The 20,205-nt window shown below is 49.7% G+C and overlaps 1 protein-coding gene across 1 annotated transcript in view; it reads right to left on the bottom strand.

Moving 5' to 3' along the window:
• Positions 1–20,205, bottom strand: part of CORO2A (coronin 2A) — a 55,504-nt gene that overhangs the window by 1,021 nt on the left and 34,278 nt on the right. Inside the window, exons 3-11 of the mRNA XM_082619721.1 lie at positions 9,246–9,362; positions 6,734–6,883; positions 5,328–5,507; positions 4,473–4,589; positions 3,532–3,636; positions 2,699–2,795; positions 1,685–1,797; positions 1,269–1,359; positions 95–369 (exon numbers count right to left, since the gene is read on the bottom strand). Of these exons, the coding sequence (XP_082475847.1) occupies positions 95–369; positions 1,269–1,359; positions 1,685–1,797; positions 2,699–2,795; positions 3,532–3,636; positions 4,473–4,589; positions 5,328–5,507; positions 6,734–6,883; positions 9,246–9,362 (1,245 nt within the window). The remainder of the gene's footprint in view (positions 1–94; positions 370–1,268; positions 1,360–1,684; positions 1,798–2,698; positions 2,796–3,531; positions 3,637–4,472; positions 4,590–5,327; positions 5,508–6,733; positions 6,884–9,245; positions 9,363–20,205) is intronic.

The following is a 20,205-nucleotide window of genomic DNA, read 5'->3' on the forward strand; positions in this document are numbered from 1 at the left end:
GGTTATTTTCCTCGCCCCTCACTTTCTGCTCCCCCCCGCAGCTGCTCACAGCTGCTCCCCTCCCTTGGCAGGCCTACCCCACCCTCATTCGCACCTCGTTCTCTGTCTTTGGTGGGGGGCATTCGAAGATGTCAAAGCCGTTTGTGAACCAAGTTTTCCTCTCCTCCAGTCTGTGTTCTGCCACCCACGGTGGTGCCCTCTCCTCCAGTAGGGAGAGGGGCCTCCGGCCATCTTCTGCAGCCAGCTTTTCTGTCTGGTTGAAGACACGAGGCGAGGTGTGGGCCCTGGGCTTGGAGAGAGGTCTCTCTGGGGGCAGAGGCTGGGGGCTCAGCAGCTCGGAGCCAGGCCTAAGGGACATCAGGACTGGCCCTGGGAGGGAAGCAAAGGGCTGGGTGAGGACTGAGTGCCCCTGAGCAGGTGGGCATGGGGGGCACTGACACACGCAGACACACACAGAGCCACACGGAGACACAGAGATACACGTGACACGTGTGGGCGATATGGCTACATGCAGACAGGCACAAACCCACAGACCAGGGCAAGCAGAGTGCAAATACACACTCGTGTGATTATCTAAGCGAGGCTTGGTTTGTAGGGGCTGCCCCAGAATACCGCAGGCCCCTCGCGCCTGCACTGCGCTCTGCCGTCTACCAGTTCATGAATTCTCCCAACACCCCAAGAAGCAGGGGAGGCAGGCATCACGGCTACAATGAGGAAACCGAGCCCAGAGAGGAGTGAGACTGTCTAAGGGTTACACATAAAAGGGAGGGGGCAGCAGGCAGCTCCGGGGGCCGCAGCCGGGGTGGGAGCACACACCGCCTCCCCCTGCGCAGGCCCTTATGTTGACAGGCCAGGGAGGGAGAGTCAGGGCAGGCAGAGTGGGCAGAAGGGCCCAGGCGGGGGCTGCTGCCTAGAGGGTTTCTGGGGTCAAAGAGTAATTGCAGAGGTGGCGGGAGGATGGGCAGGGGGCATCCAGCTGAGACTCTCCAGTCACTCTGCACAGCCCAGAATTTAAAGATGTTTTCCTTGGAGCAAAATCCCTTGATTCGGAGGGAGTTTCCTGAGCCACTTGGGACGAGCCCCTCCCTTCCTGGACCCATATGCGACCATCCTAACCACTGGGAACCGACTATCAAGGACCAGTCCTCTGGGGTTAGGGGTTAACGGAAGGACACAAATACCAGCCACACCTCTCTCAGCTACTTGGGGCCACTGGACGCTCCGTTGTACCCCACATTCAGCCGAGGCCTTTTCTCTGCCTTCCTCACCTTTATTCATCCCACTGAGCCACTCCTGGGCCGTCAGAGAGGGCTGGGCACCTGCTGTGGGCGGGTAGATGTCCTCTTGGTAGGATTCCGACTGCAGGAGAAGTCAGGACAGTGAGAGCGGGGATGGTGGGGGAGGGCCCTTAGAGATCCAGGGGTGCAGACTCCCTCCAACCCCTGTGAGTTGAGGAAACTGAGGCCCAGAGAGCAAAGGGATGTGCCCAACGTCACAGAGCAACTCAAGAGCAGAGGTGGGAGGGACAGCGCACTGACCACAAGAAAGGCTTCCCCTTGAGGAGGGGCCATCAGCCTCCCTGTTGCTCCCCCAGGGGCGTGGGCTCCAGGCTCCAGGTCCCGGGGTCCTTCTTCTCCAGGAGGGGTTCCCCACCTCCCTCGGAGACGGCTCACACCACCCTTACCCTCCGGGGTACAATCATGGATACGGGCTCGATGAGGCTTTTGGTTGTAATCAGCTTGTAGAAGCGGAAGATCTCACAGGAGGACACGTCGAGACCTCTCTTTGGCATAACACCTGTTGGGAGATGACCAAGGAGGGCCAAGAGATTCCTCAGGGTGGGCTGGGGCCCCAGGGACCCAGGGTGAGTGGCAAAGCCAGGGTGAACACCTGGATGTGAACAGAGACCAGCCTCTTTCCACTATCCTTCCCTTAACAAACAGTCCTACATTGGACCAGGTCCCGAGCTGGGGAAATGGGGTTGAAATCCTCAGACTTTGTCCCCTACCTTCAAGGATTTTAGGTAAACTTTTACAGCAAGTGTGCTCTGCTCAAGGCCCTCCATCGCCCTCCCCATACCTCCCAACCCAGATGCCCTTAATAGAGCAATGCCAGCTTTCCTTTGATTAGTGTTAGCATGCTATCTTTCTCCATCTTCACTTTTTTTTTTTTGGTCGCGCAGCGTGGCCTGCGGGATCTTAGGTTCCCGACCAGGGCTGGAACCCGTGCCCCCTGCAGTGGAAGCACGGAGTCTTAACCACTGGACCGCCAGGGAAGTACCTCCATCTTTACTTTTAATCTAGCTGTGTCTTTATATATAAGTGGGTTTCCTGTAGAGGGCATATAGTTGCGTCCTGGTTTGTTTTGTTTTGTTTTTAATCCCTAAACACACTTAAAAATCAGGGCCTCTCAGGTCAATGTCCCCCATCTCCTTGCTACTGCTGTAACTGCTCAGCTACAACACCTTCATCCTCTCCCCGTGCCGTGCTCTGCTTCCCTTCTGGCTCCTCAAGTCTTGCCTCCTCCAGTAAGCCCTCCCGGACTTCTCCCTGTGTGCTCCCAGAGAACCTCAACTAGAACACCCATGACTCAGAGCGTTGACCCGCTGTCTCCCTCCCCAGTGAGGGGCCCTCTAGGGCGAGGCCTGACTCATCCCTGTCTCCCCAGGCCCCAAGTGGCCTCAGTGTCCCACACTCACCGATCCCCTTCTGTGGATTATAGGAGCGGTACTCAGTCAGGTAGTTCAGGTGAGGTTTCTCGGTGCTGACCTCATAGTAGCGGATGTTCCCGTCTCCCTGTGGAGGGGAGGGCACTGCTCAGAGCCGGGCCCCATCAGGCCCCCACCTGGTCCCCACTGCCACACAGCGGAAACCTGGAGAGGACTGTGAGTGAAGAGCTGGCAGAGCCGCCTCTCACAAGGGCAGACCAGAGGACTGACTCCAAGGCAGCAGGGCACCAAGGGACCTCATTTTAACACTTAGTCCCCCCCAACCATGACCCAAAGCCCACACAGATGCCTCCAAGGCAGAGGCTCTGGGAGCACAGGCCTGAACCCCACTCCCATCTGAGAGCCGCACACAAAGGTCAGAAGTGGGGTTCCTGACACCATCCAGTGGGTCTTACCCCTGGGGCATTTCTGGTTGTCACTGTCATAATGACTGGGTGGGGAGGTGGGTGCTGCTCCTGGCATTGGTGGGTAGCGGCCAGGGATGCCAAGTACAAGATAGTCTTACCCAACGAAGACCTGTTCTGCCTCAAATTTGAAGGTGCCCCTGCCAGGAAACACTGACTGGTCCCTCCTTATCTGGACCCAGAACTGGGGACGGACTAGCTCAGGGTGTCCAGCAAAGCCCTGGCCCCAGGTGTTCTTGTGGAGCCAGGAGGGTGGGAGAGGGGCGGGGCTCACCACAGGGAGAGAGTATCTAGCCACTCCTGCCTGTCCCTGCCCCTGCCCTGTACCCCAAGGGCCCCAGGCTGCGGTCTGGCCGCCAATGGCACCAGGCCGCCACTTCCCTCCCGTGTCAGACTGACCTTCCCCACCACGTAGAGCATGTTGGTGTCCGAGTCATAGAATGGAAACAGCACGCCTGAGGAGCCATCGAGGTCCTCCTCTGCGAGAGGCACAGAGAGGTCATCCTGCAAGGGAAGGGAGACCAGGAGGGTCTATGGGTCACTCATGGAGTGCCCCTTGGTGGTGCTAAGATAAGAATTCCTGTCACAGGGCTGTGTGTGTGTGTGTGCATGTGTGCGTGTGTGTGTGTGTGAGAGAGAAAGAGAGACCAGCTCCTTTTCCCTTGCTAGCATTTTACCTTTAATGAATCATTTCTCATACACATGATGTCACTCCAGCCCTCCTCCTCCTGTTTTATTTGTTTGTTTGTTTGTTTTTGGTACGTGGACCTCTCACTGTTGTGGCCTCTCCCGTTTTGGAGCACAGTCTCCGGATGCACAGGCTCAGAGGCCATGGCTCACGGGCCCAGCCGCTCTGCGGCATGTGGGATCTTCCCAGACCGGGGCACGAACCGGTGTCCCCTGCATCGGCAGGCGGATTCTCAACCACTGCGCCAACAGGGAAGCCCCTCCTGTTTTACATCTACTATAATGCAAGGAGATTCAGACAGAGAGGAAGCGATCTGTCGAACTCCAGCCAAGTGCTCCTTGAAATTAATACTACTTGGCCTGGTCTTCATCCCCATCCCCACCCCCACCCACCTTGAGCAGGCAGCTCCTCTTGCCCACACCCCTCCCTATTTCACTCTAAGGGCTTGCTCCAGCTGTTCCCTCCGCCTAGAAGGCCCTTTCCTTCTCCTGCCCTCCCCTTCACCCCCAAGTTCTGATCCCAAACTCAGCCATCTCCCCTCCCCTACGCCGAGGCTTCTCCTGGGTCCTGACCCCTCCCCTTCCTTGAACAACAAGATGCACAAGGTGTGGCGCTGGTGAGGGGCGCTGGTGGGGCTGCTCGGGAGACTCACCTGGTCCCACAGGGCCATCTGCCGGTTGTTCCATCGGGATGTGCCCGTGGACAGCAGCTTCTTCAGGTTCCCCAGAAATAGCACTTTGTTGGCCCGGTGCCCCTTATAGCTGGCTTCCTGGAGGGACATGTGTGGTCAGGGACATCCTGTCTTTGCTTACGCTGCTGCTCCACCTAGAATGCCTTCTTTTCTCACCCCAGCTCTGCCTGGAGAATCCTTCCAGAGGCACCACCTCCAGGAAGCCTTCCTGGGTCTCTCCCGTCCACATAAAGTCTCTCCCACTATTTTTGTTGAGAGTTCTTTTTCTGAACTAGGACAGAGGTAAACTTCGGCCCAGCTCCATGTTTTTGCTAAAAGATTATTATTGAGCATCCACTATGTGCAAGGCATGGGGCTGGGTGGCCACTGTCACCTGCGATATCTCATTTAACCCTCCCAGAGGAAGGACTAATGGCCCATTGTTGCAGATGAGAAAATAGACACCCAGAGAGCAGAAAGTGCTTGTCTAAGGTCACACAGTGGATAACAGTGGTGCCCTGAGGTTTCTTGACCCCCAAGTCATGCCTCCTGACAGAGGTGAGGCACAATGACAAGCTTTGGAGTTAGACCAGGTTCCAGTCCCAGCTTTCAATGTGAGCAAGTCCCTTAGCCTCTCTTCAGCCTCAGTTTTCTCATCTGAAAAATGGGTATGACATATTCTACACCCCCCCCCAACAGATGGGGATAAACACGCGTGAAGGCTTGGCCAGAACACTAACATCATTACTGCCCTGTTCTCAGACCTCCCCCACCCTGCCATGCCCACTCCACTCCTCGCTCCTCTGACCCCAAGCCAGACCCCAGCCCAGCACTGACCTGGAGGACGGCCTCTGCTCGGGGGTCGAGAACCCTAATCTTGCGGTCTCTACAGGCAGTGGCCAGCAGGCTACCGTTGGTATTGAAGGACATGGAGAGGATCACGTCTTGGTGACAGTTAATTGTCTTCACGGGGCTCATGATTACAGCCTCCTTTGTATCCAGGTTCCAGACCATCACCTGCATGGCAGAGAGCCGGCTCTGAGCACAGTGCATCCCCCCGAGCCCCGCCCTGGCCTCCACAGTCACGCGCCAGCCAGGCTGCAGTGAAACACGGTATCCCCGGGAGGGAAGCCACAGATGGCAGTTTGGCCAAGAGGCCCCGGGTGGGAGGATGGGTCTGCCGGCTGAAGCTGCCACGTGGCAGGAGGGGGAAGTGGGGAGTCAGGCTATCTGGCAGTGAAAAGAAAACACCATCTGCTTGGAGCAATGAAACATCCATGCTGGGAGGACCCCAAGGGACCAGGTAGTCCAGGGGGTTTCAAACAGTCATTAGCAACAGTTTCTACCACACAGATAACAAGGGCTGCCATATTTAGCTACACAGGCTGTGCACTGCACAGCTCCAGGGCAACCCATTCTCGTAGTCTATAATGCGAATAGCGCCCCCTGGAGTTGTGTACAGATAAACTGTACAACCATAAACAGTAGCACACCCTACATAAACAGATAATAGAGCACTTCTGATCAGAACGGGGTAAAGGACCTCTCAACCACTCCCATCCCACATCAACCCCATTTGTGTGCAGACTGAGAAACTGAGGCCCAGAGAAGACAAGGGACTTTCCCAGGTCATACTACAAGTCAGAGACAGAGTGGGAATAGAATCTAGGTCTCCTCTACTGTGAATTTTCCCAATCCACAGGGCCCACAGCTTGCTAGCTTTGAAATCAATGGAGCAGGGGGAGGCATCTCTGGGCAGGGTCCAGCCCATCCCCTCCAGAAAGACTAATGGATTGAATAGTGTCTCCACCCCCCACCCCGCCCCCACCAAACTCATATCTACCTGGAACCTCAGAATGTGACCTTATTTGGAAACAGGGTCTTTGCAGGTATAATGTGTTACAGTGAGATCGTACTGGATTTGGGTGGGCCCTACATGCAATGACTGGTGTCCTTGTACGAAGAGGGGGGATGTATAGATACACAGAGAGGAGGGCAGAAGACAGAGGCGGACTGGAGTGATGCAGCTACAAACCAAGGAATGTTTGGAGCCACTAGAACCTAGAAGAGGCACAGAAGGACTTCTCCCTAGAGACTTCGGAGAAAGCATGGCTCTCTCTCCTAACACCTTGATTTTGGATTTCTGGCCTCCAGAACTATGTGAGAATACATTTCTGTTGTCTGAACCCACCAAGTTTGGTCATAGGTCAGGGTAGCCCTAGGAAATGAATACACAGACCCACCTTGTAGTCATAGCCGGAGCTGAAGAGGATATTGGCGGCTGTGGGGTGCCACTCCACCAGGCCCACTCTGCGGGCGTGGCCCACCAGCTCCTTCTTGCAGGCTGTGAGGTTCTTTGCCAGCAGCTGCTTGGGGATGTCCCAGATTTTAATCTGTCAGGGAAGACACGGCCCAAAGGAAGGATTAGCCGGGGTCACCTTGGCCGTCCACGACCCTGAGCCACAGAACTGGCAGTGCTCAGCAGACAGTCCAGGGGAGCTCTCTCTGTATCTACCTCTCACTCAATGGAGAGGCAGCTGGGGCCCCTCAGAGAGACAGGCGCTTTGCCAAGGTCCTCCAGCCCAAGCAGGGGCTGGAGAGGAGCCTAGGCCTCCGGTAATCTTTGCCATTCTTAGCGACCTGAGGCCGTGGGTGAGTAGATGGGCCACAGGCTTGATTCCCAGGCTGAATGTCAGAGCACACCTGCCTCTCAGCCTAGAATACCCCTCAAAGTACAGTGCTCTAGCCGCCCCTGGTCCCAAAGGCTCAGGGTAGAGCTTCAAATGCCAGGAGAAAGGGTTTATGCTATCTCCTCAGGGAGCTAGGGAGCCAGCGCAGTCTCTGGAGCAGGACAGGGCAGGGATAACCCCCAACCACTTCCGTTATAGGGGGCCCCTTGGATGGCCCGGAAGAGGAAGACTAAAGGCCAGAAGGCAGGGCTGGATGGGGTCACAGGCCTGTATTCCACAGTGAGGGCCTGGGAGGAGGGGCTGGGGCTTCCTTCCAGAGCAGTGTTGTTGAGGATGGAAGGGGCTTACATGGTAGAAAGTCATCTCCCCATCACAGAGGCATACAAATGGAGAAACAGAGGATGCTACAGAGGGTGACAGAGCCCAGGCTGACTTAACGTCCCTTATTGTCCTGCAGGGCTCTCAGGTCCCTATGTGGTTGTACGTCCTCTTTCTCTTAGGATCTATGGGCCTTCAGATAGACTTTGCTTTTAAGTCAGCATTTATTTCCTGGTCATCCTGGATTTAAAACCAGAAAGCCGATCTCACAATAGTGCCAGGCTCCAGATAGATGGAGTCTGGTCAGGGCTGTTACCAAACAGAACTGGACCTGGCTGGAGGACAGACTCTGGGCAGGCCTGTTTGGTAGAAACAGACACCATCCCTCAGAGCTAGAGGGTCATCCCTGCCACTCCCAATAGTTGGGTCCACTCCTCCTGCCCCCGGGGCAACTGGGAAGGGATGGGTGATGAGGCTAGCTAGGAATTTAATAAAGATCTTGAAGGGAGCCTTCAAAGCAGGCCTGAAAGGGCAGGTATTCCAGGAGTGAACACAGAGTCAGATACTTGATATCCTGTCAGAAGCCCTACACTCATTTGAGACAAGGTCAGTTCTCACAGGGCCCAGCTGTCCCTTTGGTGAAGCCACGTCGGCAGACACTGTCCATTACGTTCCTCAGCAACCCTCATATGGAAAATGACACAAGTCCTCTTAGAATTTTCTACCTGCTTCTCTCTATGAACGGGTCTGTTTCCTTTGATCAGACAGTGAGGCTATTTCCTTTTTTTTGCCTTGGCTGCCAGGCAGCTCCAAGCTAAGCCTGGAATTCAACAGCTGCAACCCTCCATAGTTAAATTCCTCCATCTGTGGCTGCTGCTCTTTAGGGAAGTGGAACAGCTCAGTGGAAAAAGACTGGGCTCTGGAATCAGGCCTTAGTCGGAACCCTGGCTCTGCCGCCACAAACTGTGTGACCTCGGGCAAACCGCCCCATCTCTCAGATCCTCAGCTTCTGCATCAGAAAAACATCCTACCTTGTGGGGCTGCTGGGAAGACTGAGTGAAATGATATGTGTAATGAGAGTCAGGAACACAATGGGCTCACAATAAAGGGTAGCTATGACTTTCATCCTTATTTCAATCATCTGATCGTATCTGTGTCTTTTGTTTTAAGCCATACCCGCTGAGTTTTAGAAGGAGGCAGAGAATACGTTATAAATAACACCAAACATTGTGGAGCCAGGGACTATGATCCTGGTACAGAACAGGGGCTCAAAAAGTTGGTGGGACTGAAGCTTTTGGGATGGTTTTGGTGTTCACATTCATTTAAGGCTCCCACTCTTATCCTTTTAAATCTTCCCTCCCCATTGTCAATGAGATTATGTGGCACAATATTTTCGGGCCACAGTAAAAATGCCCTTCACAGCATTTGATAGGTCCCCCAAAAGATGGGCTTTCCCACTGGGAAATGAATCTCACTGGATTTTCATTAGATGGTTGGGAGCTATTATGCTCATTTTATAGATGGGGGAACTGATGCCCATAAAGAGGAGGGGTGGTACCCCAAGTCCCACGGAGCCCAGAGCTTCTCCTCCTCAATCGAACTTACCCCCTCCGCACACAGTGACCTCACCTCGTGAAGGATGAAGGAGTCAGGAAGGTCAGAGCTGAGTCCAGACACCATGCCGTCTCCCTCTGCCCCAGTCCCACTCCTCTCGGGAAAGGGAAACGCCTCATGCACTGACACTCACCGTGGTATCTTCAGAACAGGAGGCGATCTCAAAATCATTGAAAGGGTTCCATTTGACGTCTAAGACGTTCCCTCTGTGCCCGGAGACCTTTGGGTAGTGAGGGTCCAACTTTCCCGTCTGTAAAACAGTACCCAGGAAGGTTGGGGAGGGAGGGGGCTAATTCCACTTTAGCACCTGGAGGGTCCCTCGGGCAGTCAGCAATCACCAAGTAGACAAGAAAACGTATGGGGCAGAACTGGGAGTGAATCTAGGACTTACCACTAACCCCTGTGTGATCCTGGGGGAGTCACGGCACTTCTCTGAGCCTCAGTGTCCTCCTCAGTAAAACAGAGGTGATGATAGGTATTTCAGAGCGTTCGTGTGAGGATCATAGGAGACGAGGTGTGGGAAGGGCCTAGCACAGTGCCTAGCACATGGTAGGTGTTCAGTAAAAGGATGTTTCCCTTCATATACTGCTGGCAGGAATGCAAAAATGGTGCAGCCACTGTGGAAAACAGTCTGGCAGCTCCTCAAAAGGTTACACAGAGTTAGTATATGACCCCGTAATTCTACTCCTAGGTATAGCCTCAAGAGAAATAAAAACATAGGTCTACAAAAAGACTTGTACACCAATGTTCACAGCAGCATTATTCATAATAGCCAAAAGGTGGAGACAATCCAGATGTCCATCAATGGATAAATGGATATTGAAATGTAGTATATTCACACGATGAAATGTTATTCAGCCAAAAAAGGGAATGAAGTACTGACACATGCTTTGACGTGGGTGAACCTTGAAAGCATCAAGCTAAGTGGAAGAAGCCAGATATAAAAAGCCACATACTGCATGGTTCCACTAGATGATGTACCAGATGTAGTTTCACTGCTTGAGCAAATGAACACATCCGCTGGTACCTGGAATTCAGAACCCTGAATAATGATATGAAAAAAAAAAAAATCCAGAATAGGGGGAATTCCCTGGCGGTCCAGTGGTTAGGACTCAGCGCTTTCACTGCCGAGGGCCTGGGTTCAATCCCTGGCTAGGCAACTAAGATCCCACATGCCATGCAGTGGGAAGACGGGGGTGGGCGGTGGGATCCAGAATAGGTAACTCCATAAAGACTGAAAGCAGATTAGTGGTTGCCTAGGGCTGGGGGGAGGGGGCAAATGGGGAGTGACTGCTAATGGGGGTGGGGTTTCTGGGGGTGATAAAATCATTTGCAAATTAGTGGTGATGGTTACACAACCACGTGAACATCTAAAACTCAATGAATTGTACACTTAAGTGGTGAATTTTATGGTATGTGAGTTATACTTCAATTAAAAAGAAAGAGCATTTTCTTCCCTTCCCCTCTTTCCTGCTGAGAATTCCTGTCTAGGTGCTAGGAGGACACACAGTTTTCACAGCCCCGGCTACACAGACCCGAAGCTGAGATTCCCTGGGCCATGGGACAACTACACCAGTTCACCCACAGAAACCAGCGGCTGGCAGGGACCAACACATTCATTTTACACGCCACACTGCATGGCCCTGGCAGTACAAGGACCAGGACCAGGCCCTCTGCCTGCCAACGCAGGCACCGCCACATCCACTAGCCAGCCTCAGGTTCTAGAGCCCACCCACCGGAAGGCTCCACTTTTATATCTAAGTGAGGGAGAAAGTGGAGAAGAAAACTGGCCAACACCCACCCATTCACCACATCTTTACGAGAAACCTGGGGGACGGGCCCTATGCGAGGTGCTGGGTGAACATAAGACGTAGTACTTGACTTCACAGAACTAACTGTCTCATGATATTTAAAAATTAATTTTGAAGAACAGAGTGAGCTCAGGGAATACCCACGGTCTCTCCTTCCCTCACCTCCCCAACTCTGCAGAGACCACTGCACTCTTGTGGGACGTCTTGAGACCATGCCCAAGGGAGACGAAGCAAAGATGAGTGATGGTCCCTGGCCTTGCTTACTAGGGCAGCAAAGCAGGGAGCTGCTGTGAGAACAGACACAGGACACCCCTGTTCACCCCTGGCAAACTAGGAGACAGAAAACCGAGACCCTGGTTCACGGCGGTTTTATGCATGCATCTTCGTAGCTCTGCAAACAGGCTGTGGTCCCGGGCTCCCCTTCAGAAGTACTCTCCCCAATTCCGATCTTGCCCCTCGGGAAAGGGTCTCAGAAACCTCACCCTAGACTGGATCCCTTCCTGGAGGGGGAACGCTATAAAGCACATTATTTGACAAACTGGAATGTGAATGGTAGATTGAAGTATTGTTGCAACATTAAACTGAGTGAATTTGACAATGTACTGCGGTTACGTAAGAGAATATTCCTATTTTTAGGAAACACACAAGTATTTAGGGATAAAAAGCAAAGATGTATGTAACTTACCTTCAAAGGGTTCAGAAAAAAAAAGTTTCACATACACATTCAGAGAGAGAGAGAGAAAATAAAGGAAACTTTGGACTTGTGTCATTTGATAATGATGTGTGAGGAGGTGAGCAAAAGTTCCATCTCTTTCAGATGGGTCTGGCTCCTCCATGGATAGAGAAAATGAGCCCCTGGGCAGGGAAGAGAGCCTCTGTACATTGTCTGCCTCAGACCTGGAGGTGCCTAAGAGCCACGCCTGGCTCTGATGGGTGCTCCTCCCAGGCCTCTAAGAGCAGAGGCCCCAGCCCCACACAGCTTCTCTTCCTTCTCAGCAAGCAAGGGATGGCTGGTGCTCCCCAGAGGCTGGCAGGCTCTGTGCCTAAAAGGGTTTGTGCGGAGGACTGACATTAACAGACATTAGCCAGTCTGATGGGCTATTGACCGGGCTGCTAAAAGCCCTGTCAGGGCAAGGACATTTATAATTAGGAGGCCACTGCTGCCTTTCAGCCCATTAGGCCAGCAGTCAGCCAGGGACAGGCCTCTGATTTACGGGGGTGCAGGCTCTAAATCAGAGGAGATACACCTGCCCTCCTTGTAGACCCCAGGCAGCTGCTCAGCCTGGAGAGACGCCACCTCCGAGTCTCTGAGGGGCCGCCCTGGGGCAGACGGAGTGGATGGGACTGTAGGACCCATAAGGCAGAGCCAGGTGGGTGGGGGACCTCAGTTGCCAGGATGGGAGAGGCTGTAGGGCTATTGTTGTGACCTCTAGGGCTCACAGGGAGCCGGCTGTCCCCAGAACAGCATCAGAGTCATGGCCTCGGGAGACCCTCCCCACAGCCCAGGTGGACATGGGAGGTAGAAGTAGTCTGCACAGTGTAGAAGAGGTTAGGCAGGCAGGCTGATCTGGCTTCCTGGATTTGAATCCCTGCTACAGCACTTACTGCTGTGTGACCTGGGGCAAGTGACCTCAGCTCTCTGTGCCTCAGTTTCTTCATCTACAAAATGGCAACAGTAGTAGAATCTCATAGGGTGGGTATGAGGATTAAATGAGTTCATACACATAAAGTGCTTAAGACTCTGCCTCGGGAATCCCTGGCGGTCCAGTGGTTAGGACTCAGCGCTTTCACTGCTGGGGCCTGGGTTCGATCCCTGGTCGGGGAACTAAGATCCACAAGCCGCGCAGCACGGCCAAATGAAAAAAAGAAAAAAAAAGAAAAACACTCTGCCTGGTACATGGTAAGCTCTCAGGAAATTCGCCAGTTTAAGTTCATCAGAACTCACACATTTATTAATTGAGATAATAATTAATCACAATTACCCAGTTTTATTGTTGCTCAGTATGTTTCAGAGGGGCCCAGGGGTGTACTTAGTGTGAGGCCAAGCTTCCACGGGGGGCTCCTATCACTTCCTACACAACTGATGGGCAATGGCTCCAGGGGGGCCCTCAGTGACTAAATTGATGTCTTGATGGTATTCCCACTGACAGACTCAAGCACATTATCACATTTATAAGGAACAGGTTTGCAAGTATTTTCTTCAGGAATCATAATTTAGGGAGTCATTTATGTGCCAGGCCCTGTGCTAGGGGCTCTGCTAATATTATTTGATTTACCTCCAACCACCCCAGGAAGTAGTGCAAAAATCCCCATTGATAATGCAGAAGCTGGGGATCGGAAGGGTTGACAATCAGAGCCATTCCAGCCATGGCAGAACCATGAGAACTGGGAAAGCTTCCTCTCACTCTCAGTCTGCCTCTTGCTATCCTCATGCCATAGTTATCATCAGCATCATGCAGGCCTTTCACTGAGGACCTACTATGTGCCAGGTCCTATGCTGCGTGCAAGTGGTGGCAAAAGATGAATTACTCATGGTCCATGCCCTGCAGGAGCCTCCAATCTGTGGAGGTGACAGGATGTAGTGTACTCAGGGCTCACAGAGAGAAGAAGAGGCAGAAGAAAGGCCCTGGGGGGATTAATCAAAGAAGGCTTCCTGGAGGAGGAGGCCTTTCAATTGGGCCTTAAAGAAAGGGAGACTTTGACCAGGCTATGGTGAGGGGGAGGCATTTCAAGTCAGAAAGGCTGGGCCTTAGGTAGGTTTTAAGCAGAGAGGATCCTAAAGCAGAGAGCAGGGAAGGTAAATTGATGGGTAGGACAGTAGAGGAGGTCAGAGAAGAGGGGAGAGGCTGTGGGCATGGAGACAGTCACCCTGCACAGAGAGAGATGCCCATGGAGAGATGGACAAGTGGACAGATGAGTCATGTCCTAACTATCATGATTTTTGCACCTGGTTTGTTTGAATCAGGATCAAGAAAGGTCCACGCATTGCATTTGGTTGGCATTTTCTTAAGTAACCACATCCAGTGTGACGGAACAGGAGGGAGAGGCTGAGAGAGGGAAAGGACACACAGGGGGTGAGACTTAGCCAGAGGGCTCCCCAGAAGAGAGAGTTGAGCAGGGGGAAGATGACAGGAGTGTTCCCTAATCCTGCGAACACACGTGCTGCTAAAATGCAAATCATGTTCCTAGGAAGGTTTAGGGCAGAGCCTCATTCATCAGCCCTCTCCTCACATACACAGATGAGCATGGGGAATGTTCACCATAGAACCCCACACCCAGGGCTGGAAGTGGTGAACTGCAGAGGCTATCTGGTAACCCTGCTTGGTTACCTTCAGAGATGGGGAGCTCACATCCTCCCTAGCTGGTTTATTCCACTTTTAGACCTTGCTGAACTGTGAGAAAGCGCTTCTTACTCGGAGCCTGGTGTAGCCTCCCTGTGGCCCTCCCTGCTCCCCTTACTCTCCATTTATGGTTCTAGCTCTGTCTTTTGGGACCCCATAGATATCCCCACTCCCATCCCACTCCCCCAGCCCCAGGCCAGCTCCTTGATATTTGAAGGCAGAGGACCCATTCCTTGAACATGTTCTTTTCCAGGCTTAACAGACCCCTAGAACTGGAAGAGACTTTCCCCCTAAATAAAAAAGTAAAATAGACTAGCCTACGCCCTGCATTTCTAGAAGGGGAACCTGAGTGTGGAGGGGACAGGTGTATGTTGTGGAAGGCTCTAAGGTTCAAAACGTCAGCTGGAATGGGGATGAAGGATTTTGATGAGAAAGTCAGGACTTTGTGTGCAGGCAATGGGGGGTCCTGGGAGGTGTTTAGGCAAGGGAGTGACATGGTCTGACATAAGCTTAAGAAGAGTCCAGCGGGCCTCTAAGAGCACAGCAGTGAAGTGCTCCCCTCCCCCCTGCTCCCAGGCACCTGTTCGCCACGTGTCCGTTTGGCCCCTCAGGCCCATGCCCGACTCTGGCCTGGTCCACTCCCAGTGATGCTGCAGGGTCCACCTCCAGGGCTCTGCCTGCTCTTGCTGGCATTCCTCCCGACCTCCACACCTCACAGCAAAGTCCACCTCCCACTCTGATGGGGTGGGTCTGCTGTAGGCCAGGCACCAGGGTCCAGAGCCCAACCTGGCATGTCCCCAGGCTCAGGGCAGGCCTGTCCCCAGACCTTCCCACTGTACCTTTGTTCCCAGAGCACAGCCCTTGGTTGCCTAGGCTGCAAGAGCCACCCTGCAACGGGCTCACCCTGGGTCTCAGCGTGCAAGAGGAAGGGACTGCGGAGTCACTCCCCTGGGGATACCTGACACCACCTGGGACACCCTGGCCCTTCTGAGAATAACTTCTGGGACATGGTGGTGAGGCCAGGCACCTTCCAATCCTACGTTCCAATAAAGAATTAGCTGGCTTGTCTCTTCCTTCCTTCCTTTACTAACACTCTCTGTGCCCGGATGGGACTTAATCCCTGGTAACTGACAAGGAGCCAATGTAAACCAGAGGTAAACCTCAGGAGTGCAGGTCAGCTGAATGAGAGTGGGGCCCAAGACCATGCCCAGGTCTGGGTCCTCACCCTTCCTGCTCAGGGTCCTTCAGGCAGTCAGCTCCCTGAGCCTCAGCATTCTCATCTGGACGATGGGGCAATACTTCCTAGAAAATGAGCTAATAAAGGCACAGCATAAGCCCTGTCCCCGCTGACTACATGAAAAAGGGCCCGCAGGCCTATCTGCCCAGATAAGCACTGCACGATGGGACCAGCATGTGTCTCCTTTTCCTCTCTCAGCCTCTCCCCGCTGTTCCGTCACACTGGATGTGGTTACTTAAGAAAATGCCAACCAAATGCAATGCGTGGACCTTTCTTGATCCTGATTCAAACAAACCAGGTGCAAAGAGGCATTTATGAGGCAATCAAAGGCATTTTTACATAACAGGCAATCGGTTGGCACAGGAGATATTGTTGATGCTGTGATCCTAGCATTGTGGATATGTCAGAAAATGTTACTATTGTTTAGAATTGCAAACTGAATTTTGTGGGGGTAAAATGACAAACTGTTCAGGATTTGCTTAAAAAAAAAAAACTTCAGAGGGGACTTCCCTGACGGTCCAGTGGTTAAGACTTCGCCTTTCAATGCAGGGGGTGCAGGTCTGATCCCTGGTCGGGGAGCTGAGATCCCACATGCCTCGTGGTCAAAAAAACCAGAACATAAAACAGAAGCAATACTGTAACAATTCAATAAGGACTTTAAAAATGGTCCACATCAAAAAAAAAATCTTAAAAAACAAACAAACAAACAAAACTTCAGGGGAAAAAAGGGGATAGATGAAGCAAGAGTGGCAAAGTCTTCAAGATTCTAGAATCTAAGTATGAAGAGTTCATTATATTGTTTTTAACCTACCTTTGGGTTTGAAAGTTTTTCCTAATGATAAAAAAGAATTAGAATAGAGCCTAGCTGCTGAAAATGTAGTTTGTAAACCAGCAGCATTGGCATCACCTGGGAATCGAGATGCCAGATTTAGCAAATAAAAATAGAGGATACCTAGTAAAATTTGAATTTCAGATAAACAGCAAAGAACTTTTTAGGAGAAGTATGTTCCATGTAATATTTTGCTTATGCTATAAAATTATTTGTGAAAATATCTTGGCAGTTTCTTATAAAACTGAACATGTAACTACTTTATGATCCAGGGATTGCACTCCTAGGCATTTATCCCAGAAAAATGAACTTAGTTATGTTCACACAGAAACCTGTACACACAAATGAAACTTCAGTTCCACAACAGACCATTCCTGTATATTGAAGTACGTTTTCTAATTAATTTTTTTTTTCTTTTTTCCTTTTCTTTTTCTTCATACATATGTTCCCATATCCCCTCCCTCTTGCGTCTCCCTCCCACCCTCCCTATCCCACCCCTCCAGGTGGTCACAAAGCACCGAGCTGATCTCCCTGTGCTATGCGGCTGCTTCCCACCAGCTATCTACCTCACGTTTGGTAGTGTATATATGTCCATGCCTCTCTTTTGCTTTGTCACAGCTTACCCTTCCCCCTCCCCATATCCTCAAGTCCATTCTCTAGTAGGTCTGTGTCTTTATTCCTGTCTTATCCCTAGGTTCTTCATGACATTTTTCTTCTTAAATTCCATATATATGTGTTAGCATACGGTATTTGTCTTTCTCTTTCTGACTTACTTCACTCTGTATGACAGATCCTAGGTCCATCCACCTCATTACAAATAGCTCAGTTTCGTTTCTTTTTATGGCTGAGTAATATTCCATTGTATATATGTGCCACATCTTCTTTATCCATTCATCCGATGATGGACACTTAGGTTGTTTCCATCTCCAGGCTATTGTAAATAGGGCTGCTATGAACATTTTGGTACATGACTCTTTTTGAATTATGGTTTTCTCAGGGTATATGCCCAGTAGTGGGATTGCTGGGTCATATGGTAGTTCTGTTTGTAGTTTTTTAAGGAACCTCCATACCGTTCTCCATAGTGGCTGTACCAATTCACATTCCCACCAGCAGTGCAAGAGTGTTCCCTTTTTTCCACACCCTCTCCAGCATTTATTGTTTCTAGATTTTTTGATGATGGCCATTCTGACTGGTGTGAGATGATATCTCATTGTAGTTTTGATTTGCATTTCTCTAATGATTAATGATGTTGAGCATTCTTTCATGTGTTTGTTGGCAGTCAGTATATCTTCTGTGGAGAAATGTCTATTTAGATCTTCTGCCCATTTTTGGATTGGATTGTTTGTTTTTTTAATATTGAGCTGCATGAGCTGTTTATATATTTTGGAGATTAATCCTTTGTCCGTTGATTCATTTGCAAATATTTTCTCCCATTCTGAGGGTTGTCTTTTTGTCTTGTTTGCAGTTTCCTTTGCTTTGCAAAAGGTTTTAAGTTTCATTAGGTCCCATTTGTTTATTTTTGTTTTTATTTCCATTACTCTAGAAGGTGGATCAAAAAAGATCTTGCTGTGATTTATGTCAAAGAGTGTTCTTCCTATGTTTTCCTCTAAGAGTTTTATAGTGTCTGTTCTTACGTTTAGGTCCCTAATCCATTTTTGAGTTTATTTTTGTGTATGATGTTAGGGAGTGTTCTAATTTCATTCTTTTACATGTAGCTGTCAGTTTTCCCAGCACCACGTATTGAAGAGACTGTCTTTTCTCCATTGTATATCCTTGCCTCCTTTGTCATAGATTAGTTGACCATAGGTGCGTGGGTTTATCTCTGGGCTTTCTATACTGTTCCATTGATCTATATTTCTGTTTTTGTGCCAGTACCATATTGTCTTGATTACTGTAGCTTTGTAGCATAGTCTGAAGTCTGGGAGTCTGATTCCTCCAGCTCCATTTTTTTCCCTCAAGACTGCTTGGCTCTTTGGGGTCTTTTGTGTTTCCATACAAATTTTAAGATTTTTTGTTCTAGTTCTGTAAAAAAAAATGCCACTGGTAATTTGATAGAGATTGCATTGAATCTGTAGATTGCTTTGGGTAGTATAGTCATTTTCACAATATTCATTCTTCCAATCCAAGAACATCATATATCTCTCCATCTGTTGGTATCATCTTTAATTTCTTTCAACAGTGTCTTATAGTTTTCTGCATACAGGTCTTTTACCTCCTTAGGTAGGTTTATTCCTAGGTATTTTATTCTTTTTGTTGCAGTGGTGAATGGGATTGTTTCCTTTATTTCTCTTTCTGATCTTTCGTTGTTAGTGTATAGGAATGCAAGAGATTTCTGTGCATTAACTTTGTATCCTGCAACTTTACCAAATTCATTGATTAGCTCTAATAGTTTTCTGGTGGCATCTTTAGGATTCTCTATGTATAGTATCATGTCATCTGCAGACAGTGACAGTTTTACTTCTTCTTTTCCAATTTGTATTCATTTCATTTCTTTTTCTTCTCTGATGGCCGTGGCTAGGACTTCCAAAACTATGTTGAATAATAGTGGCGAGAGTGACATCCTTGTCTTGTTCCTCATCTTAGAGGAAATGCTTTCAGTTTTTCACCATTGAGAATGATGTTTGCTGTGGGTTTGTCGTATATGGTCTTTATTATGTTGAGGTAGTTTGCTTCTATGCCCACTTTCTGGAGAGTTTTTATCATAAATGGGTGTTGAATTTTGTCAAAAGCTTTTTCTGCATCTATTGAGATGATCATATGGTTTTTATTCTTCAGTTTGTTAATATGGTGTATCACACTGACTGATTTGCATATATTGAAGAATCCTTGCATTCCTGGAATAAATCCCACTTGATCATGGTGTATGATCTTTTTAATGTGTTGTCTGATTCTGTTTGCTAGTATTTTGTTGAGGATTTTTGCATCTATATTCATCAGTGATATTGGTCTGTAATTTTCTTTTTTTATAGTATCTTTGTCTGGTTTTGGTATCAGCGTGATGGTGGCCTCATAGAATGAGTCTGGGAGTGCCAAACACTCATTTTTCTAATTATTTGACTCTACTTTCTTTTGGTTTTCTGTGTAGACAATCACATCATTAAACAATGCAGCTTTACCTCTTCCTTTTCAATCCTTATACCTTTAAGTTATTTTTCTAATCTTACTGTGCAGGCCAGCACCTTCTTGCCAAGTTTTGTTTTTTGGTTTTTTTGGCCACGCCCCAGGATCTTAGCTCCCTGATCAGGGATTGGACCCAGGCCATGGCAATGAAGCGCAGAGTCCTAACCACTGGACCACCAGGGAATTCCCTAAAGGGATGTTTCTCACATTCTTTCTTTATGATGATGTTTGCACCATATTAATAAAGGTATCAAATATCACCAATATCACCAATAATGGGACAAACTGATATCATGTGTTACATGATGTAATGAACTGAGGATACATCACTTGTTTAATACTCTTGCCAAAAATGTGTAACATGAATCTAATCACAAGGAAACAATGGGACAAATCCAATTTTAGAAATGTCCTACAGTATGGACACCAAGGGGGGAAAGCAGAGGGTGGGGTGGGGTGTGGCGGTGGTGGTGGTGGGGGGGATGAACTGGGAGATTGGGATTGACATATATATATACCAATATGTATAAAACAGATAACTAATAAGAACCTGCTGTATAAAAATAAATAAATAAAAAATTTTAAAATCAAAAGACAAAAAACAAAACAATCAAAAAAAGAAATGTCCTACAAAACAGTGGGCCTTCACTGCTTTAAAATGTCAATATAATGAAATAAAGTAGACTAAGAGATATGACAACTCAACATAATGCATGATCCTGAGTTAGATTCTATATACACACATATGGAGAGAA

The sequence above is a fragment of the Mesoplodon mirus genome, assembly GCF_964341445.2.
Source record: "Mesoplodon mirus genome assembly, chromosome: 1".
NCBI lineage: Eukaryota > Metazoa > Chordata > Mammalia > Artiodactyla > Ziphiidae > Mesoplodon > Mesoplodon mirus.